At 50.1% G+C, this 19,632-nt stretch overlaps 1 protein-coding gene across 1 annotated transcript in view; it reads right to left on the bottom strand.

The window, feature by feature from the left end:
• COL15A1 (collagen type XV alpha 1 chain) overlaps positions 1 to 19,632 on the bottom strand; it is a 117,491-nt gene that overhangs the window by 71,668 nt on the left and 26,191 nt on the right. Inside the window, exons 3-5 of the mRNA XM_032240175.1 lie at positions 6,518 to 7,065; positions 4,971 to 5,045; positions 3,085 to 3,165 (exon numbers count right to left, since the gene is read on the bottom strand). Of these exons, the coding sequence (XP_032096066.1) occupies positions 3,085 to 3,165; positions 4,971 to 5,045; positions 6,518 to 7,065 (704 nt within the window). The remainder of the gene's footprint in view (positions 1 to 3,084; positions 3,166 to 4,970; positions 5,046 to 6,517; positions 7,066 to 19,632) is intronic.

Genomic DNA, 19,632 nt, shown 5'->3' with positions numbered 1-19,632 from the left:
AAAGAGGCCCTGGCTGAGGACCAGAGTCACCTACGGAGCTTTTTGTCAATATAGATTCTAGGATCTTTCATTCCAGACCTACTGAAGCTGAACATCCAGGTCTGCTTCCCCGGCAAGAATCTGTTTTTAAAGACCAACCTGCACTCACAGTGCCTCCCCATACCCCCCACGCCACCCCCACCCCCTGACACACACTTACACACAAATGACTCTGATGCACAGCCAGGGCTGAGAACCATAGGGCTGTTAATTTCAACAGCATAGAACTTTCTGAAAACGCAAAGAATTGGATCGCAGGGACCCCTACCCTAAATGGGGAAGAGGGCGAGGAGGGGCAGTCTTTTTAGTCCCTGACCACTCAGAAAGTCTGCAATTCAGTTCACTGGCGACAGCTGGTGTCTCAAAGGGTGGCAGGCTGGAAAGGGTGAGGATGAGGAAGTGAGATTCATTCCAAGAAAGAAGCCAGACAGACAAGGGGGGACTGTCTGAGCCGAAGAGGGAAATTCCCCGTCCTGGAGGGTGGCTGCCGAAAAAAGCCGTAAAGCCCTTCCAGGAGACGTTAAAAGGGGGAAGTCCCCAGCTCAGGGGTGGCATGATGGAGTGCACCCTGGACCCTGAGGAGAAGACCTGGCTCTGCCACCTTCAGGCTGGGTGGTGTTCAGTAACCGTCCCCACTGCTCCAGTGCTCTCCTATGCAGAAGAGACCCCTAACACCTCTCTGCAAATGAGACTAAAGAAAATGGAAGCACGTGGAGAGCATGAACAGTGGCGTAGACAGTCAGGCGGAGAGGGAAAGCATTCTGATGACCGAGAACAGGCAGGTTAAGGTCAGGACCGCCAGGTCTGGAGGCACAGCCCAGGGGAATCCCCTTTCTAACTGAAGGCAGCCACAGGGGTTTGGCATGCCTATCAGCCCCAGCCACCAGCCAACCAGGAGGCCCCAGGAGGATCGAGGCCTCTGCACTATGCCCGGTGCTGAGTCCAGCCCTGAGCTGGGCTCTGACACATCGCATCGCCTCCTTAATCCTCGCAACAAACCCATCCATCAACAATAGCAACAGCTAGCACTAGCCAAGTGTTTTGCACAGGGCAATTTATCTAATTCTCACGCTAATCCTGTGAGGCAGATCCGTTCTACTGTAACCAAGGAGGAAACTGAGCCTTGGAGGGCTTAAGTCACTTGCTCGAGGTGAAATGCTAGTAAGTGGCACAGCTGGGATTCATGCTTGGTGGAACACCGATTTGTACCAATTCCTGTAAAACCACTGAGGAAAGTGGGGCTGGGGAATCCAGGAAAGAAAGTGCTTGAGGTTCCCCAGAGGCCACCAAGTCCATCAAATCAAGAACAACTCTTTCTTTTTCACTTCTCCAGATAGTCTGGGGATTGATTTCACAGCCCCCCTTGGCTGACACGTGCCCCACATCTGCCCTGGTGCCTGCAGTGCCACAGTCCTGGGGAGAGTCCCCGGCCGGGGAGTCAGTGGGGCCTGGCTTGAGTCCTGACTTCACAACCCTGTGACCCTGGCAGTGCTGCCTAACCTCCTTTCTGAATCTGCACAATGGGGCTGATGCCACCTACCTTGCAGGGTGGCAAGAAATAAAAGTGAAGTCATGTATACAATAGCCCCCAGGCACACAGAGGTGTCAAGAAATGCCAGTTCTCTTCCTTCTCCTCCCACTTCCCTACCTCTGTTCAAAGCTGTCTGGCTCCAGTGCCCCTCTCAAGCTTCTCTGCCCTACTCCTGTCTCTGCGATCACCTCAGGCTCAAGCACCACTCCCCTTTCCTGTCCCTCTCTTGGAGCCACCTTGGGCTATTGGCACCTCTGCCTGAGCTGACCTCGCTGTGAATTGTGAAATGGTACAGGGCAGCATCAGATGTGAAGTCCACTCTGTACCCTGTTGCCTCAGGTCGGGGCATGCCAGTGGGATGGCCAAGGGCTGATGGGCACACAGGATAGCCACACCACCCAGAACAGCTGCCCTCCCCAATCACCAGATAGGCAGGCACCTTGGATCCTTGACTTCCTCCATGCCAGCTAGCCAAGAGTTGGCCGCCATCCTGGGGATGGACTTGTCCAACACCACCCAGGCCGTGACCCCATGGATGGGCATCAGGAGACTCGTGCTGTTACCCCGGTCCTGCCCATACACCCTGGAGTCAGTGTCTTCCTCTATACAGAAGGAGATGTACAGAAGGACTTTTAAGTCCCTCCAGTGCTAACAGTCTATAGTTCCATTCTGCTGCATCCACAGCCCTGCTGCCTGAGGTATGGAATCTCCAGCCACTGCCTTATTTCCATCTCCCTGATTTCTTCCATTAGAGATGAGCTTAGAGAGTAGCCTGACCAGGCAAGGAGACGGCTGAAGCTCTGCTGTGTTTAGTGACTCCGCTGCTGCTTGTTGTTTTCATTAAAAATGGGCTCTGGGTGTCCCCACAATCTGACTCAGTGCTTTCAAAACCACTTCCATGTCTCAGCCACAGGGTGCATTCCCAGGAAGGAGGAGGTCCAGGCCACTGGAAGTTAGGATTGCCTTTCTCGTTCGCCAGAAGTGAGCTCCCTGGGGGACTCTGTGACTCACAACACTGAAGGTCTGACTGTGTTTTCACAGCTGGAGCCCTGAGCAAATGTAAGACAGCCATCGTTCAGGGCCATTTCCCTCGTGCCAGGTACTGGGCTAAGGCTTGTCCCTGCACTTCATCATCTAACCCTGGAAAGAACCCTATGAGATAGGACTGTTAGAATCACCATTCTTGGAAGTAGAGTCGAGGTTCAGAGTGGTTTAGTAAGTTACCCAAGGTCACAGGGTTTTTACCCAAGGCTACACAGCAAAAGAGCACAACATTTGCCCTTGACAGCCCTCTCATGGTCACAAGCACTGAGGTAGCTGGTGTTCCAGTTCACTTGAGGATACTGCAAAATGCCCATTGGCTGGGACTTTGCTGACCTCCCCAGATGAGTCAATGATTAAGCTCACAGGTCTGAAAACAGAGAGGTCAGACCCAGGGCTCTGGGCCCCCTCTAGTAATTCTCAGCCTGCTAAAAGCTGACCAAGATCACATGGCACAGCATCCCAGTACTCACCGGGGCTTGAGTGTAGGTGACGGCTTCTAAGATCTCAGCTACTCCGTCTGTCTCCTGCAGTCCGCTGGTTTCTCCAGATGCCTGTGTGGAGACAAGCCGTGCCACATACTGGGTAGAGCAGGCAGGGCCAATAAGAGTTGAACAACTGGGAAAGTCACAAAAACTGACAAACCAGCTCTCCTATAGAGGAACGACGTGTGTGTGTGTGTGTGCATCTATCAGAGACAGAGACAGAATGGGGTTAAGGAGACAGTGTATGTGCAGTGTGCATGCTTGGTTGGTTGTTTTATTTCTTTATTTATTTTGAGACAGGGTCTCTCTTACTCTATCACCCAGGCTGGAGTGCAGTGGTATGATTTCTGCTCACTGCCAACTCTGCCTCCTGGGTTCAAACTATTCTCCTGCCTCAGCCTCAGGAGTAGCTAGGACTATAGGCATATGCCACCATGCCTGGCTAATTTTTGTATTTTTAGTAGAGACTGGGTTTCACCATGTTGGCCAGGCTGGTCTTGAACTCCTGACCTCAAGTGATCCACTCACCTCGGCCTTCCAAAGTTCTGGGATTACAGGCATGAGTTATTGCTCCTGGCCTGGTTATTCATTTTATTTCCTTCCACATTTTATTGCTCAAACAAAATACACAATCATTTCACACTCTCTTATAACATACCAACTTTCATTCTATCCAGGTCCCCACCACTCTCCCAACCTTTGTGAGGCTGTCATTGGAATGTTGCTCTGGGAACCGTTACAGCCGAAGCATGACTTCCTGTCGCTACCTAGTCTTTCTAATTAATTAGCCTCCTAAAGGCAGACAAGGAGCCCGAGGGCTGTGATTTTGTAACCAATCCCTTGTTCTTGGACTGTTGGGTTGTTTCTACTTTTTCAGTATTAATGGCAATGCAGAGGCGAACGTGAGACTTTGCTACACAGCGACACATGACTGTCAGGCTGGGACCACTGGCTCACGGAGCACAGGCCTTCTCATGGGCCCAAATTCCACCCCTTGGGCTTTCTAGTGGAATCGACAGCATTTTGTTTTTTACGAAGTTAACAAAATCAATTTGTGTTCTGTTGTGGGGTTGATGCCACCCAAAGAACAATAGGAATTGCAGAACGTGCTATCTTCTGCTCACCTCTGACTGCCTCCTGGGACCCCTTCTCCCTGGGAGGCCTCACCCTTGCTTGTCATTGGTCAGGCATTACCTGCTCCTTAACTCGCTTCGAGTTCCTCCTCTTTTCTCTTCCTGCTCCCACCTGACATGTTGAGTTTGGGTTTGTGGACCTCCCGAGTTCCCATCACGCTCAGCTCTGTCATCGTATTTGGGTATGGGAGTGTGTATGAGCAGCTTGAGCGGGGGGACAGTTCTCAGTTTATTCCTTTATCTCCAGCACCTGCTGGAATGGTACCCAGCAGGTGCTCAGTCCACCCTTAGAGGAAGGGAAGGAGGGAGGGTGGAAGGAGTTATCTTTTTTTTCCTCCTCCCCACCACTCCATCCCCAGCTTAGGAGTGGATTCATTTGCCAAGCATAAAAGCTAAGTTGAGGATTGTTTTTATAGGAATTTACTCCCAGAATATCTCATTTTAACTTTGATTGTAGAATCCTGACACCATTTCTTGGCAAGAAGGCTGGAAAGCAGGCCACTGAAGGCCACAGCCATGGAAGATCCTGACACCTTATAAGAAACACAGCTCCCTGCACCAGAGATGGCTGAAGCTCTTTCAAAAGTGAAAACACGCCAAAAGCCCAAAATAGGACTCGAGGCAGCACTTGCCAAAATGAGAGGTTTCAAAAACTCCACGCCACTGTCTGGGCATCCAGCCCTCCCCAGGCCGCCCGGATGCTGGGTTGCAAGGCCCACTGTGGGGTACGGGGGAGCTCACCGACGACTCTTCAGCGTCACACAGCTCCTCAGGAGTCCTGGGGTCAGGGTGCACAATGAGCTGCTGGATGGAGCCCTGGGGGAAAAGACAGGATCAGAAGCCACGGCGTGCATGTTCACAGCATGACGGCCAGTGGAAGACATGATTGTTCTTGTAATGGAGAAGAACAAGTAGAAGCACGGGAATGAGGAGGTACTGCCTGTGGCCTCAGTGACAAAGCCAGGCCACCTCCTGGCCCACTCTCAGTTATGAGGGGACTCTCCTTGGGCCAGTATCATACTGACCCCTGGGCCAGACAGGTCCTTGGGGAGCACTGCGTTCAAGTGTGGACACCACAGCAGCCTCCTATGTCCAGGTCCCCGGCTTGTCAGTGGCAGGCCCTGAAACACTCGTCTCCCTCTCCCAGAAAGTTCTTTCCCCTGTAGCTCAAAGCTTCTGTGCTTGAAGGCCTAGTCCCAAAAAGGGCTGCCACAGCCTCCCTACCTCCACTCTCATCCCCTCTTCCCCACACCTGACAGCTTCCTCTCCACAAGGCCCCCAAAGTGAGCATTTAAAAACTGCCCATCAGATTTTAATTTCTTAGCATTCTCCAGTGTCTTCCACTCAACTCCAAATAACCCAAGCTCCACCCCGCAGGACTGTCCTGTTCACCAGTGAGGCATTCATAAATACACGTGCTGACTAAATGAATAACTGTGATAACCTAGCAATCTTCAGGATGCCTTGTTCATAAAAGCCCATTTTGACAGTAAAGTCAGTTAATTTTTTTTTTTTTTTGAGACAGAGTCCCAGGCTGGAGTGCAATGGCGGAATCTTGGCTCACTGCAACCACTGCCTCCCGGGTTCAAGCGATTCTTTTGCCTCAGCCTCCCACATAGCTGAGACTACAAGCGTCCATCACCACACCCAACTAATTTTTGTATTTTTAGTAGAGATGGGGTTTCGCCATATTGGCCAGGCTGGTCTCAAACTCCTGACCTTGCGATCCACCCGCCTGGACCATCCAAAGTGCTGGGATTACAGGCGTGAACAACCGTGCCCAGCCAGCTTAATTTTTTTTTTTAAGTGCACATTACCCAAAAGGAGAGAGAAGCTACCTCTCACTCTGGTATTCTGGGGTATCCCACGTTTTCAGAAATTACTTAAGTGCAACTGTCACCCATATCCAAAGATCAAACCAGTCAGGGATATGACAAACCTGGCTCTTTTATATAAAATCTTAAAATGTACAAAGTGCTTTCACACAGGTTAGCTTATTTGACCTAGAAGCCTGTGGGGTAGGTTTTCTTATCTCCACTTACAGATAAGAAAACAGAGAGGATCAGAGAATTCAGATAACTGTCTCAAATCCACAAGCTGAGTTGAAAACTGAGGATGGAAATCTAGGTTTTGGGGTTCCAGGCCTAGTGTTCTTTCTCACCATAACATGTATGCCTCTTGGAGGACATAAGAATAAAATAATAACAATAACAGTTGCTCCATTTACTGCATGGTGAGTCTGTATCCATCCACCTCCCTGATCTGCCTGGAGTGGGACTTTGACTCACGGTAAATCTCTCGAGCCCTGTAGCTCCAGCATTGCCCACGAAGATTCCAGCGCTGGACTCGAAAGCCAAAGGCCGGGAGGACCGCTGGAAGGAAATGCGGCTGTGCTCCTCACAGTCCACGAGGAGGGTCACTTCCTCACCCTGGACAATCACGGCGAAGCGGTTCCACCTGTGGGTCATCACGGGCACCGAGAAGGCGGCAACCTCTTGGGACACATGGGAGCCCAGCTCCGTGTAGTAGAGGATGATCCGCTGCTGGCCGTCCTCCACACCCGAGAGCCACAAGCCCAGGTAAATGACCTTCTGGAAGGCGTCAGTGATGGCAAAGAGCACGCCGCCGCGGGTGCTGCTGGGCTTCACTGTGACGCTAATGGCGAAGTCCCTGAAGAAGGTGGATGGGATGAGGGTCCTGGCTGGGCGGCCGACATTGGCACCAGGCCCAAAGCTGTAGGCTGGGAAGCCACCATAGCCTGTGACAAAGGATACGGAGGAGGGCAGCGGGACACCGATGAGCTGTGTGAGGTCCAGGTGACCCTGGGAAGCCGACTCTGCAGGGATGGAGAGAGAGGTCATGCTTTACAGGTGTATTCCACTATGCTTGAAAATGAGGAAGAAACGCAGTCACAGATGAAACAAGATCACTCAGGAACCCCACCGAAACTGTAGTTCCGAAATGGTTGTTTTTCAAATGTTTTTGACAATGACTCACAATAAGAAATGTATTTACATTGCAACCCAATATACACGTGTAGACAAAAGTTTCATAAAACATTATTGACTTAATACTCACCAGGCCCTCAAATATGTTTTTTCCATTTAATTATTCTTTTTTTTTTTTTTAAACATGCTGGAAATGAACTACTAAATTGATTTTAGTGGGCTGAACTAATGGTTCATGACCTGCAGTTTGGAAAACACTTATGAATAATCCCTAGAATACATGATGTTCCCCCATCAATTTGGAGATTTTTTTCCCCCACTATAAAACTGAATAGGGGCCAGGCATGGTGGCTTAATGTCTGTAATACCAGCATTTTGGGAGGCCCAGGTGGGTGGATCACTTGAAGTCAGGAGTTCAAGGCCAGCCTGGCCAACATGGTGAAACCCCATCTCTACTAAAAATAGAAAAATTAGCCGGGCGTGCTGGTGCATGCCTATAATCCCAGCTACCTGGGAGGCTGAGGCAGGAGAATCTCTTGAACCCAGGAGGCAGAGGTTGCAGTGAGCTGAGATCGCACCACTTCACTCCAGGCTGGGTGACAGTGACAGCCCTTAAAAAAAAAAATGGATAGGTTTGTTTTGTTTTGAATGAGGTCTATTGTTTAAGTACCTTAAGCAAGTGTAAGGGGAAAATCAGGGACAGGGTGAAGTGTTCCCAAGCCTCAGGACAACTGAAATTTGTGTCATTGTCATCATCATCATCATCATCACCATCACCACCACCACCACCATCATCCACATTCCCTAAGTTCTCTCTGTACCAGGCCCTGCTCTAAGCTCTGTACATACATTAGACATACAGTAGCTTGTGTAATCCTCACAACCAGCCAATGAGGTTAGGTACTCTTATTCCCCTCTTACTTCCGAGAAAACTGAGGCTTAGAGAAATGAACAAATTTGCTTAAGGTAAGTTGCACACAGGTTTCAAACCCAGAGCATCTGACCCCAGAGACTATGCCACCACACCTGGCTGGGAGAAATGCCTGAGCTCCATTACGGTGTCCTGAAAAGGACCCAGGCTCGAGAATATTGGTGCGTCCAACTATTTTCCTCAGGAAAAGACTGCAGAATGGCTTGCAGCAACATGCACCCACTCCTGAGTTGATGTCCAAGGTACCAGCAGTGAGCTAGGAAGGCAGGTCCCAGGGAGAGGGGTATGAGACCTCTGCAGCCAGGACAACAGACAAGTCACACCTCTTGGCCTCGGAAGAGAAGCCAGATCCTGAGGATTCAACCAGATAAGGAGGCCTGAAATGAGTGAGGATCAGAATCGAGCAGTGTCCTCTTCCAGAGGCCAGAGGGCAGGGCAGACTCACTTGGTGGCTGTGTGAGTTACAGCCAAAGGCCAGAGGCCATTGAGAACCTGAGTGGTGTCTGGGGACTTGGCGGGTTGGTCTCCAGAGAAAACCCCAAACACTCGAGGGCCCCTCTAAGAAAAGCCCTATCTGAGGAATCAGCCTATTTTCCAGTTTACCCAACTTGCCACTGTCTTACTAGACACAGCTAAGTAGCTGTGTGACCTCGAGTGAGTCACTGAACCACTCCAAGTCTGAGTGTCTTCCTCTATCATACAAGGCACTAGAATGAGCTCCAAAAGAATGACTAAATGAGACGGTCCATGGAAACCCCTGGTCAGTAACGGTAGCAATGCAACAAACATTCACTATTCTTTATTTTTATTATATCCACTGAACAACCTCCAGAGGTCAATGGGCAGGGATGATCACTCCTGCAGCACTGACCAGGAAAATGAGGCTGACATGGGAACCTGCCTCTGTGCCCTTGAGCTCTCTTATAAAGTGGAATAACAACGTGGTTTTCATACATAATTTTACTTAGTCCTCACAGTAGCCCTGGACATTAACTGCTATTATCCCATTTTGCAGATGAAAAACTGAGGCTTGGGAAGATGAGCTGACTGGCCCAAGGTTACCCAGCTACTAAGAGGCAAGACATTTTCGAGCCATGGCTGGTGTGATTTCTGGCTGATTCATTGCCGCAGCCTCACTGAGATGGGGGAGTCTCTATGGGGGCTGTGGGTGGGGCTCCACCTAGTCTGCCTACCATATCAGTGACCCTTCAGCAGCAAGAAGGATGCAGTCAAGACTCCAGGGGGTCCAGGAACTCAAATTTCCCACATGTACTTGGTGGCTGGGAGAGGGAGACACCCTGACTGCCACGCCCCTACCCTGACTCCACAACACGCACAGAGAAGGCTGCTCACTGCCAGCACTAACCTCAATTATTATGAAATATTTAGGTTAAACAAAAAATACAGTATAAAGAATAATATGAGGCACTTGGTGGTTAAATGGTTAAAATGGCAAATTTTATGCTATCTATGTTTAAAATTAAATTTAAAAGAAGGTGAGTAATTAGCCCAGAGGATCACTGTGAGGATTAAAGGACATAATACAAAGAGCTGGCACATGAGAAATGCTTAAAAAAATGGTGGATATCATAGCTGGACATGCTGTGGCCCACAACTGTAATCCCAACACTTTGGGAGGCCAAGGAGTGAAGATTGCTTGAGCTCAGGAGTTTAAGACCAGCCTAGGCAACATAGTGAGACCTCATCTCTACAAAACAACAACAAAAAAAGCCAGGTGGTGTGCACCTGTAGTGGTGGTGTGCACCAGTAGTACCCGCTACCCAGGAGGTTGAGGTGGGAGGACTGCTTGAGCCTGGGTGGTCAAGGCTGCAGTGAGCCAAGATCACGCCACTGCACTCCAGCCTGGGTGACACAGTAAGACCTTGTCTCAAAAAAAAAAAAAAAAAGGTAGATATCATCATCATCATCATCATCATCCTAGACTTGCTGGTTTAGAAAAGAACCCCAGAGGTCACCTGATACAACTCTATCTGTTTCAACATGGTTTCACCACGTTGGCCAGGCTGGTCTTGAACTCTTGAGCTCAAGTGATCCGCCAGCCTTGGCCTCCCAAAGTGCTAGGATTTCAGGCACGAGCCGCTGCATCCAGACTTGACTTTATATTTTCACAACAGTACTCTGCAGTATAAAGAAGCCACAATGGGTTGATTCACATTTCTGTTGGTGGAAAGTGAGGTTTCCATCAATATTACAAAGGATACTGCCACGGACTCCCCTATACACATCTCCTCGTGCTTACCTGTGCAGGTAATTCCCCCAGCTGGAAGTAGAATTATTGGATAATATGGGTATGTGCACCTGCAACTTTCCTGAATGTTGCAGAATTGTTTTCTGAAGCAACTGTGACATGTTGCACACCCACCAGCAGTGTATTCTTGCCAACATTTAGGGGAGGCAGAGAGATGCGATTTGGGAGAGGTCCATGGGGCTTTTCGCCTGGAGTGACGGTGTTAATTGTTTAGGTGGTATTCAAATAAGCATTCCTTGTATTTTTCTTTATGGCAACTTTCATGGAAAATATTTCACACGATTTTTACAAAAATAATTAACCCTCCCTCGACAAAAGGGCACATCTGATCCTGTTGCTGTCCTGCTTACAAGCCTTCTATGAAATATGATTATTCATGGCCCTCAGGGCTGGGCTGACCAGGCTACTGCCACCTGGCCCAAGAGGCCCTCTGTGGCAGGACCCAGCTGCCCTCCCTACTCCCTGACATGCCTGACACAGTCCCTGGAGTGGCCCGTGCTGTCCCAGGGCCTCCCACCCCTGCCAGGAATGCTTTCCTCTCTGCCATCTGCCCCAGCCCAGCCCAGTTATTTTGCCTGAATGACTCCGGCTTATCAGCCCAGGCCTCGTTTCCCCTAAAATCTCGCTTCACCTCCTGCACCCACACCATCCCCTCTGGGGACTGCATTAGAAGCCCTCTCCGTGCACACTGGGGTCCTCTATCATAGCCCCTGTGTGTTACTATTGGGTCACTTGTCTCTCTTCCCATTGGGCCATCTGTGTTCTCGGTAACAGCCCAGGGCTGATGAGCGCATGAATGAACGAATGAATCTGTACATATTGTCGAATCCCCTCTTTTTTTATTTTTATTTTTTAAATGAGACAGAGTGTTGCTCTGTTGCCCAGGTGGGAATGCAGAGGCATGATCACAGCTCACTGCAGCCTCAACCTACAGGCTCAAATGATCCTTCCACCTCTCAGCCTCCCAAATGGCTGGGACTATAGGCATGCAGCATCACACTCAGCTAATTTTTCCATTTTTTGTAGAGACAGGGTCTCACTATGTTGCCTACATTGGTCTCGAACTCCTGGACTCAAGTGATTCTCCTGCCTCGGCCTCCCAAAGTGCTGGGATTACTGGTGTGAGCTCCTGCACCCAGCATTGAACCCCCTCATTTTAGAAAAGACTAAACTAAGCTTAATAGAGAGAAAGAAAGTATTTGCTGGCCATGAATTCAGATTTGATTCTCAGTTGAATGCTTATCCTCTCTAGTTTACAACTTGCTTTAAAACAGAAATTAATTTTAGTTAAAAGGTTGGTAAATCTGGCTAAATTTGACCACATAGAAGTAAAAGAGTTCTGTATAACAAAAAATAACAGTAATGATAATCCCCACAATGTCAAAGAAACCCCCAAATCCATGAAATGGTATTTGCTACATAAATCACAGACAACAAACCAATTTCTCTAATATGCAAAGCAAATGAATACCCAAAAGGAAAATGGGCAAAGAATAGGAAATTCTAGACACAGTAAAAGGAATTAAAATGGCTCTTAAAAGTATGAAAAATACTTAACCTCATTCATAAAGAGAGAAAGACAAGTTAAGATTACAAAGAGATGCCATTTCCCTATCAGACTGGCAAAGATGGGAATATGCTGTGTTGGCAGAGTTTAAGGCAGCGGGCCCTCTCCTGCGTGGCTGACGGGAACATAAATTGGTATAACGTCGTGGGAGGCAATTCGATAACATTTATCAAAATGACAAATGCGCATGTACTCGTGGACCCAGCAGTCATACTTCTATGAATTTTTTTAACAGATAAAGTTACGTATGTGAAACACAAAGTACGTACAAAAATATTCACTGAGTTGTGGTTTCAATTTACCTAAAATTTCCATCTTTGGGGATGATTAAGAAAATAATAAATTATGATAGGTTCACACAGTGAAATCCAAGCCAGCCTTTCAAAAGATGTGATTCTTTACGTACTAATAATGAAACAATCAACAAGACGTATTATGTAAAAACAGACAAAGTAACAAGGTACAGAACTGAATTGCTATCAATTGGAAATATATGTGCTAATATTAATTAAATACAGAAGATATATTTAAATACATATATTACAATATCTCTAGAAGAATACACAAGAAACTGGGGCCAGGGGCTGTCTCCAGGGAAGGAAGCTGGTGGCTGGGGGCTGGGAGACTTGCTTTTCACTGGACACTCTTTTATACTTTTTCTATTTTACAGCATATACGCAGTATGAAAAGCAAAGACATTTACATACTTTTAAAGAGATTAACTGCTTGAATCCACTTTTAGAAATCATAAAACCTATTCTTGCTTGCCCTTACTCAGATACAGCTTATCTTTGTACAGAAAGAAATAAGAAAGAAGAAAAAGAAACAATGAGAAGCAAACATCCCACTGAGATTTCTTTTCTCCCCTCCACGCTTTAAAGATAAAAACAAAACAAAACCGCAAACACCCTACTGATCGCTCTGCTTTCTTCTTCACTTATCCAATCCAGTAAAAAGCTTTTCCTCTACTTCCTCTCTCTCTCCTGCTGCGAGCAGGAGGGGGAGCCTCTTTCTGCTGGGAAAATTCCTGGTGCCACAGAGAGTAAAAGCGCCAGAGCTTCATGGCCTGTGGCTTGTTTCCAAGTGGTGGTCTCTGGGGGCTCCAGGGCCAGGTGGGGTTCAGGGGACACTGGGGGAAGGGCCTGAGAGGCTCCGACTTAGAAGGCTCATTGCTTAAAGCAGCCCAGTGCGTCCCATGGCTGGTAGATCCAGGCTTGTGCATGGCAATTCTGGGAATTCTTATGCCCAGCAGTCTGCTTAAAAACAAAAATTTGTGAATCTATCCAACATCCTTGTTTTATAGACTGGGAAAGTGATGTTCAGGGAGACTTCCATGACCGGGGGCACAGCCAGGATGTGACAGATGAGGCAGCAAAGCAAGGGTAGACAGAGACTTGGAACCATGAGTCCCAGAGCTGGTGCCCTCCCATAGCCCCCGACCTCTCCAGATCCTGGCCGGTGGTTGATCAGCTGGAGAGGGGGCAAAGGAGGCAGCCTGCAGCAGAGAACATACTCCACTTCAGACACAGCTGTGATGAGATCCCGCCTTTGCCCTTTACCAAACACGAAGCCTTCGGGTAATGACATCCTGGTGATCAGGGGAGGCCCTTGCACACTTCCCATGTGGGGATTCAATGAGATGACAGACGGGAAATGCAAGGTATAAGCTTAGCAAAAACCAAAGTCTGCAAAAAAGATCTCTTCCTAACCCGCCTGCCCTCCAGCCCCCTCTGCCTCAGCCATTCAAGACAGGACACATGGATAGGCGCTGGCCCACAGGCCTTGTTTCCACAAGGTCCGCCAAGAGGGAGCCCAGCCATGAATCTAGAGCAAGCCCAAGTCAGCCCGGCAGCCCAACCCCGCTCTCAGCAACCCCCACCACATCCGTCCACACGCACTGTCCCATGGCATGGCACGGTGGGGGACGACCCCTGGCCTGGAGTGACCCATGCTCCCTCATGGTTGCGCCTGGGCCGCTGGCTCATTTCCCCTTGGCCTCCAGCAGAAGGGCCACCTGCTCAGGCAGCCACCAGGGAGGGGAGAAGCCATGGAGCCAAGACAAACAGGCCCAGCAACTGGGTCCATGGGCTTGACCTGGGATGGCTCTGCGCTGGGCAGGAAGGGAGGAGGGTGGAGATCACAGCTGGTGGGAAGGCATCCCACCATTTTGGAGGGGACTGGGGACTGGCGCAGAGCATGCTGATGGGGGCTGATTATGGAACCCTCCAGGCTGAGGATTCTTGGAAGCAGCCCACACTTATCCCCAGATAATAATACCTCTCTTAGAGGACAGTTGTGTGACTTAAATAAAATAATATACCTAAAGTGTTTAGCACACTGCTTAGCACACATAGCACTTAATAAATGGTAGCTTCCTTTTCTTTCACTATTATTGTTACCCTGCTATTTCCCCATGCAGTTGCCATACTGGAAAACTCAAAACTCAAGGTATTCTGAATGGGTCCTACCTTTTTCTTTTCTTTTTTTCTTTTCTTTCTTTTTTTTTTTTTTGAGACAGTCTCACCAGGCTGGAGTGCAGTGGTGCGATCTCAGCTCACTGCAATCTCTGCCTTCCAGCTTCAAGCAATTCTCCTGCCTCAGCCTCCTGAGTAGCTGGGACTACCAGTGCATGCCACCATGTCCAGCTAATTTTTGTATTTTTAGTAGAGATGGGGTTTCACGTTGCCCAGGTGGGTCCTACCTTTTACACCTCCAAGCCTTTGTGTATGCTGTTCCCTCCACCTGAGGAACTGCTCCACATTTCTCAGGGTATGTCACCACCTCCTCCAAGAAGTTTTCTTGGATCCCCCTACCAGGTAGTCTGGGCATTTCTGCTCCTGCACTTGGCCCTGACTCTATGTAGCATATATGGCATTACATCACAGAGGTGTCAGACCCTACCATCTTGGAACCTCCTTAAGTGTAGGAACTGGGATCCACTTATCCCTGTCTCCCCCACACCCAGGCTCTGTCCCTGAGCAGATCCTCAGAAAGTGTTTGCTGGCTGAACTAAATCCTAGGCATACCAGAATCGAAGATGCCAGGCTCACAGTCTGCAGCCCTGGCAAGAGTCACTGAGGTTGGGCTCCAGTCCGACATCCCACAATGACCTCACTGCATGCTCATCCATCACCTGAAAGTCCAGGCACCCTCCCACCTCAATGATGCTGGGTCCGCTGGCCCAGGGAGCCCATCTGGGAGACATGAATCCATGGGGCAAGAAGAGGCCTAGAGAGGGGAGGCAGGACTCAGGTTCAAGGCTCCGTCTGTGACCTTGGGCCAGCTGCTCCCCCTCCCTGACCTCAGTTTCCCCATCAGAGAGTTAGACCAGGTGGCCTCTCAGAGCCACATCCACTGTGATTTATTCTATGTATTTCCACTGCTTTCAAACACCTCCTGGGGCTACATCTGACCAGTCTTATTCTCTCCCTTCATTAATGCTTAGAGATAGCTTCATTTCCGATGGGAGGTTTTCAACTTACTTTTCCAAATCATGAATTTTATCATATTTCTCAAGCCCCCACATTGTGCCTGTGGAGTGCTGGAGACATGGAGCTAAGTCTGGAATATGTGCACTCAAGCAGCTCACTATCTAGGTAACTATTAGCAGTTATCTGCTCATACTACAAGCTCCAAAGTCTTCAATGGCTCCCCAGTGCCATCAGCATAAAAGCAAAATTCCACTCGAGAATCCCTCTGCTTTATCTCCTCATTCTCCCCCTCGCCCTGTCTTTGCCTTCACTCATGCTATTCCTTCTAGTGATATCACCCTTCCCCATCTTCTCACATATGAATCTTTCCAGTCTGGCTCAGCTGCACCCCAACACTTGGGAGCCCCACTCTCACTCTGCAAAAAGGGTTGAAGTTATTCCCCCTTCCTCTAAACACCCACAGAGCCAAGGAACAGAGACAGGGAGAGACAACCTTGACCTGCCTCTCTCAAATCTAGCTCAGACTCCAAAGGGCAGTTTTGGAGTGGCCCCCTCCCCAGGACGCAGAGAGGAGAAATCAGAACAGCTTCAGAGGCAGAGGAAAATCTGAGCAGTCAGGGCAGGGTGTGACTTTCCTCCCAAGGGTCCAAAGCCAGTTTCCATGGAAACCAGGCGTAATCCCAGCCATGAAGAAATAAACAGCAGGATTCAGGTTTTCCTTCCACACAGATGACAGCGATCTGGCCAGAGATGAAGAACAGGAATGAACCCTCACGTCTCCTCCTCCTCCCTGCCACAGGCTCAGGGACATCATCTGGCACTTCCTCTACCCCCCTGGGCCTCGGTTTCCCCTTCCGTGCGGTGGGCTGGATCAGTCCTTCCATCTGTGGGGTCCTGAAGCAGTGCCCAGGACTAGCCTGAGCTTTGGAGCCTTGCCTCCCTAGGGAACTGTAGCTGGCTTTGCAAAGCTGCCTCTCACAGATGATCGTCCGGGACCTGAGCCCAGCGCTCGCGCTAGTTAGCATTTAAGGCCAGAGGAGGCTAAGGAGCGTTCGTTCCTTTGGCTGCCGGTGAAGGAGCCCTACGGAGATGTCCCGATGGAGGCGCGAGGGAGGCCGAAGACGCCCGGCGACTGTGCGCGGCAGCGGCCCCTGGCGGCCTCTACGGGAACTGCGCTTCCACCAACCGCAAGAAAGGTTTTCCCCCTGGGCTGTGAACTGGGATCCAACAGACTTAAAGCGAGAGGTCTGTAAGGGACCCAAGAGAGCAGGTCTGAGGCCATGCAGTGATTGTGGCCAAGCCAGGCCTAGAACCCACAAAGCCTCCTTTCCGTCCTCTGCTGTTTCCCTGCTCCGAGTGCTGGGAAACAGTCGAAGGTGCCCCTCCGGCACCCCTCCCATTCCCACACACGTCTCTAAAGACACACTTCAGTCAGCTTAAACGGGGACACGGTGACTCCTGCAAGCGGGTCGTGTATTCCCACTGGGGGGCCGGGGCTCAGGGGGTCCAGATGACCCTATACTGCCTGTGGCCTGGGGCTGGACCAGTAGGAGGAGGGTATGTAGGGTAAAGTGGGGGGACTGCCCTTGGGACCCCAGAAGGGCTCCTGGCACCTGAATTTCCTGGCACTCAGCCCCTGGGGAGAGAGGAGGTCCAATTCTCCTCCTCTGCACCTGTGGCATGGGGGTCAGACCTCAGAGAAGCCACGTGTCCTTCTTCCTTGCCCTTTGCCAGCTTGTTCTGCCAGTGAGTTGGGAGGGTTGGGTTCTTGCATCTCCTAGGATTGTTCTTTCCCTCCCCTTTGGACACCCCTACAGAGAGGTGGCCCCGGAGGACCCTGGGTATGTCTAAATCACACCTCCTGGCATGTGACTTCCCTTTCTCCCACCTCCCTGAAGGGACAGGAGCTCAGAAGCCGCAGACTCTGCAGGACAGTGCAGCTCACCAATTGATGGGGAGCCCCCTACGATGCGCACCCATCCAGAACCACATGGCTTCCACTTGCTCTCTCCACTTACGGCCACCTGACCATTGCTGCACAATTCGAAGTCTTCAGAAGTCCTTTCTCATGCTGAACTGAGGCAGCTCTCCCTGTAACTCCCACCCGCCTGGCTGGGCCCAAATCTGCCCTCAGGCCACACACAAGTCAGCCTCACCCACACCCTGACCTCTCAGATGTTGCGTGAGGTGGTGGAAAGCACCTCGGCCTGCAAGGTGCACTCTGCCACCAACTTGGTGTATGACTTTGGGCAGTCTCTTCCCTTCTCTGAGCCTCAGGTTCAGTATCTGTAAAACTAGAGCCTTGGACTAAATGTTTTCCGAAGGCCCTTGCCAGGTCTGACGGCCTCATCGCCTGCCTCCTCCTTGTCTCCCGCCTGTGTTTCACTTTTTCTAACCACCCCTAACTGCCGGTTCCTTCAGCCCACAGCCTTCAGGCCTGGAAGAAATGATCCAACAGGGGCGGGGACAAACCCAGCTCTCCCCACAGATTTCCTTGTCTTTGGCCAGCAAGGCCTGGCCAGAGGCAACGAACACTGTGCTCAGGAAAATGTCACAACTTTGCCTGTGTGGAAACTCAGCCCCACCCAGGCTGGAGTCTCAGGGGCTCCTGGTTCCACCTGACTCCCTTCCCGCGGAAAATGAACACAAAACAACTCAAGGTACGTGGGGATCCATCTGCACCCAGCAAAGATGCGAGAGGTTCTTAGAAAAACCTATCCCCTGATGCGTTTCTTAGAAAAAGAACTGTTTCCCTGCCAGGGAACAAATCCTGGATCAACTTAGAAAGGAGACCTGGCTTGGCCACAATCAAAGACCCTATTTTTCTAAATTACAGAAGAGCATTTTTCTACATGTAAACTTAGAACGCCTCCTTCTCTTTTCCGGTTTTCACATATAGCATAGGAATTTTCCTGTTCAATGAAGTTACTGTATGAGCTCTCCTCCCTCTCTCTCTCCCTCTCTCTTTCTCTCTCGCTCTTTCTCTCTTGCTCTTATTCTCTCGTTCTTGCTTTCTCAAGCCTCTGACCTAAACTGAGAAGACGATTTGAGGAAGCCTGGAGCTGAGGTCCTGGCTGAAGCTTGGTTTTCCTGGCCAGCAGCTGAAAAGCACTTAGACCAGCAGGAAGAAGTAGTATTCACCTGTCCAGCATCCTCTCCTGTTTCCAAAGCATCCTCATACCTGTTCCTTCTGCCAGGAGGGGGAAAACCCAGGGATCAGCCTCTCACGTTGCAGAGGAGGAAATCAAGCCCCAAAGAGAGGAAGTCACTTACTCAGAGTCCTCAGTGCAGCAGCCAGCACTGAAGACGTGAGGCTGGGCTCTGCCTGATACAGCCCATTGCCTTCCAAGCTTTCCTTGTGCTCTCCCAGGCGCAGTTGCACACCTCCATATTCCCACAGTCCCCTCCATCCTTCCTCCCAGACACCCTTATCCATCTGCCCTCAGTGGCCAGTTCCCCTTGCTCTCACATGCTTAGACGTGGCCAATTCCCCTCGCTCTCCCGTGCTTAGACGTGGCCAGTTCCCCTCGCTCTCCCGTGCTTAGACATGGCCAGTGCCCCTCGCTCTCCCGTGCTTAGACGTGGCCAGTGCCCCTCGCTCTCCCGTGTCTAGACGTGGCCAGTGCCCCTCGCTCTCCCGTGCTTAGACATGGCCAGTGCCCCTCGCTTTCCCGTGCTTAGACAATGCCACTTCCTCTCGCTCTCCATATGCTTAGACGTGGCCAGTTCCCCTTGCTCTCCCATGCTTAGACGTGGCCAGTTCCCCTTGCTCTCCCATGCTTAGACGTGGCCAGTTCCCCTTACTATCCCATGCTTAGACGTGGCTAGTTCCCCTTGCTCTCACATGCTTAGACATGGGCTCCTGGGCATGGACCATGTCAACTTACACTCTCAGTCCTCGGCACCAGCACAGAGCCTGGCAGAGGGAACTCTGAATGAACAGAATGACAAGAAACAACAGCATCAGCAGCTAAAATTTTCTGCAGGCTTGCTGCATGCCAAGTGCAGTTCAAAGGGCTTTCCACCAATCAGTTCATCCTTACACTTGATTCTTTATGAGACAGATGACATTATTATCCCCATTTTACAGGTTAGAAAACTGAGGCTGAAATTACTGTTCTAAGGCTATGAGGTTAATAAGCAGTTGGAGTCAAGATTCAAATGGGTCCAGGTAGGGTAGCATGGTGTGAAGGTTGCAGCCCTGGCCACATATCAGAGTCACCCTGGGAGCCTTTAAAAGTCAGAGGTCTGCTCCTC

The sequence above is a fragment of the Sapajus apella genome, unplaced genomic scaffold, assembly GCF_009761245.1.
Source record: "Sapajus apella isolate SASKATOON/1434 unplaced genomic scaffold, GSC_monkey_1.0 scaffold46, whole genome shotgun sequence".
In the NCBI taxonomy this organism is placed as follows: domain Eukaryota; kingdom Metazoa; phylum Chordata; class Mammalia; order Primates; family Cebidae; genus Sapajus; species Sapajus apella.
This window is presented reverse-complemented; position numbering and strand designations above follow the sequence as displayed.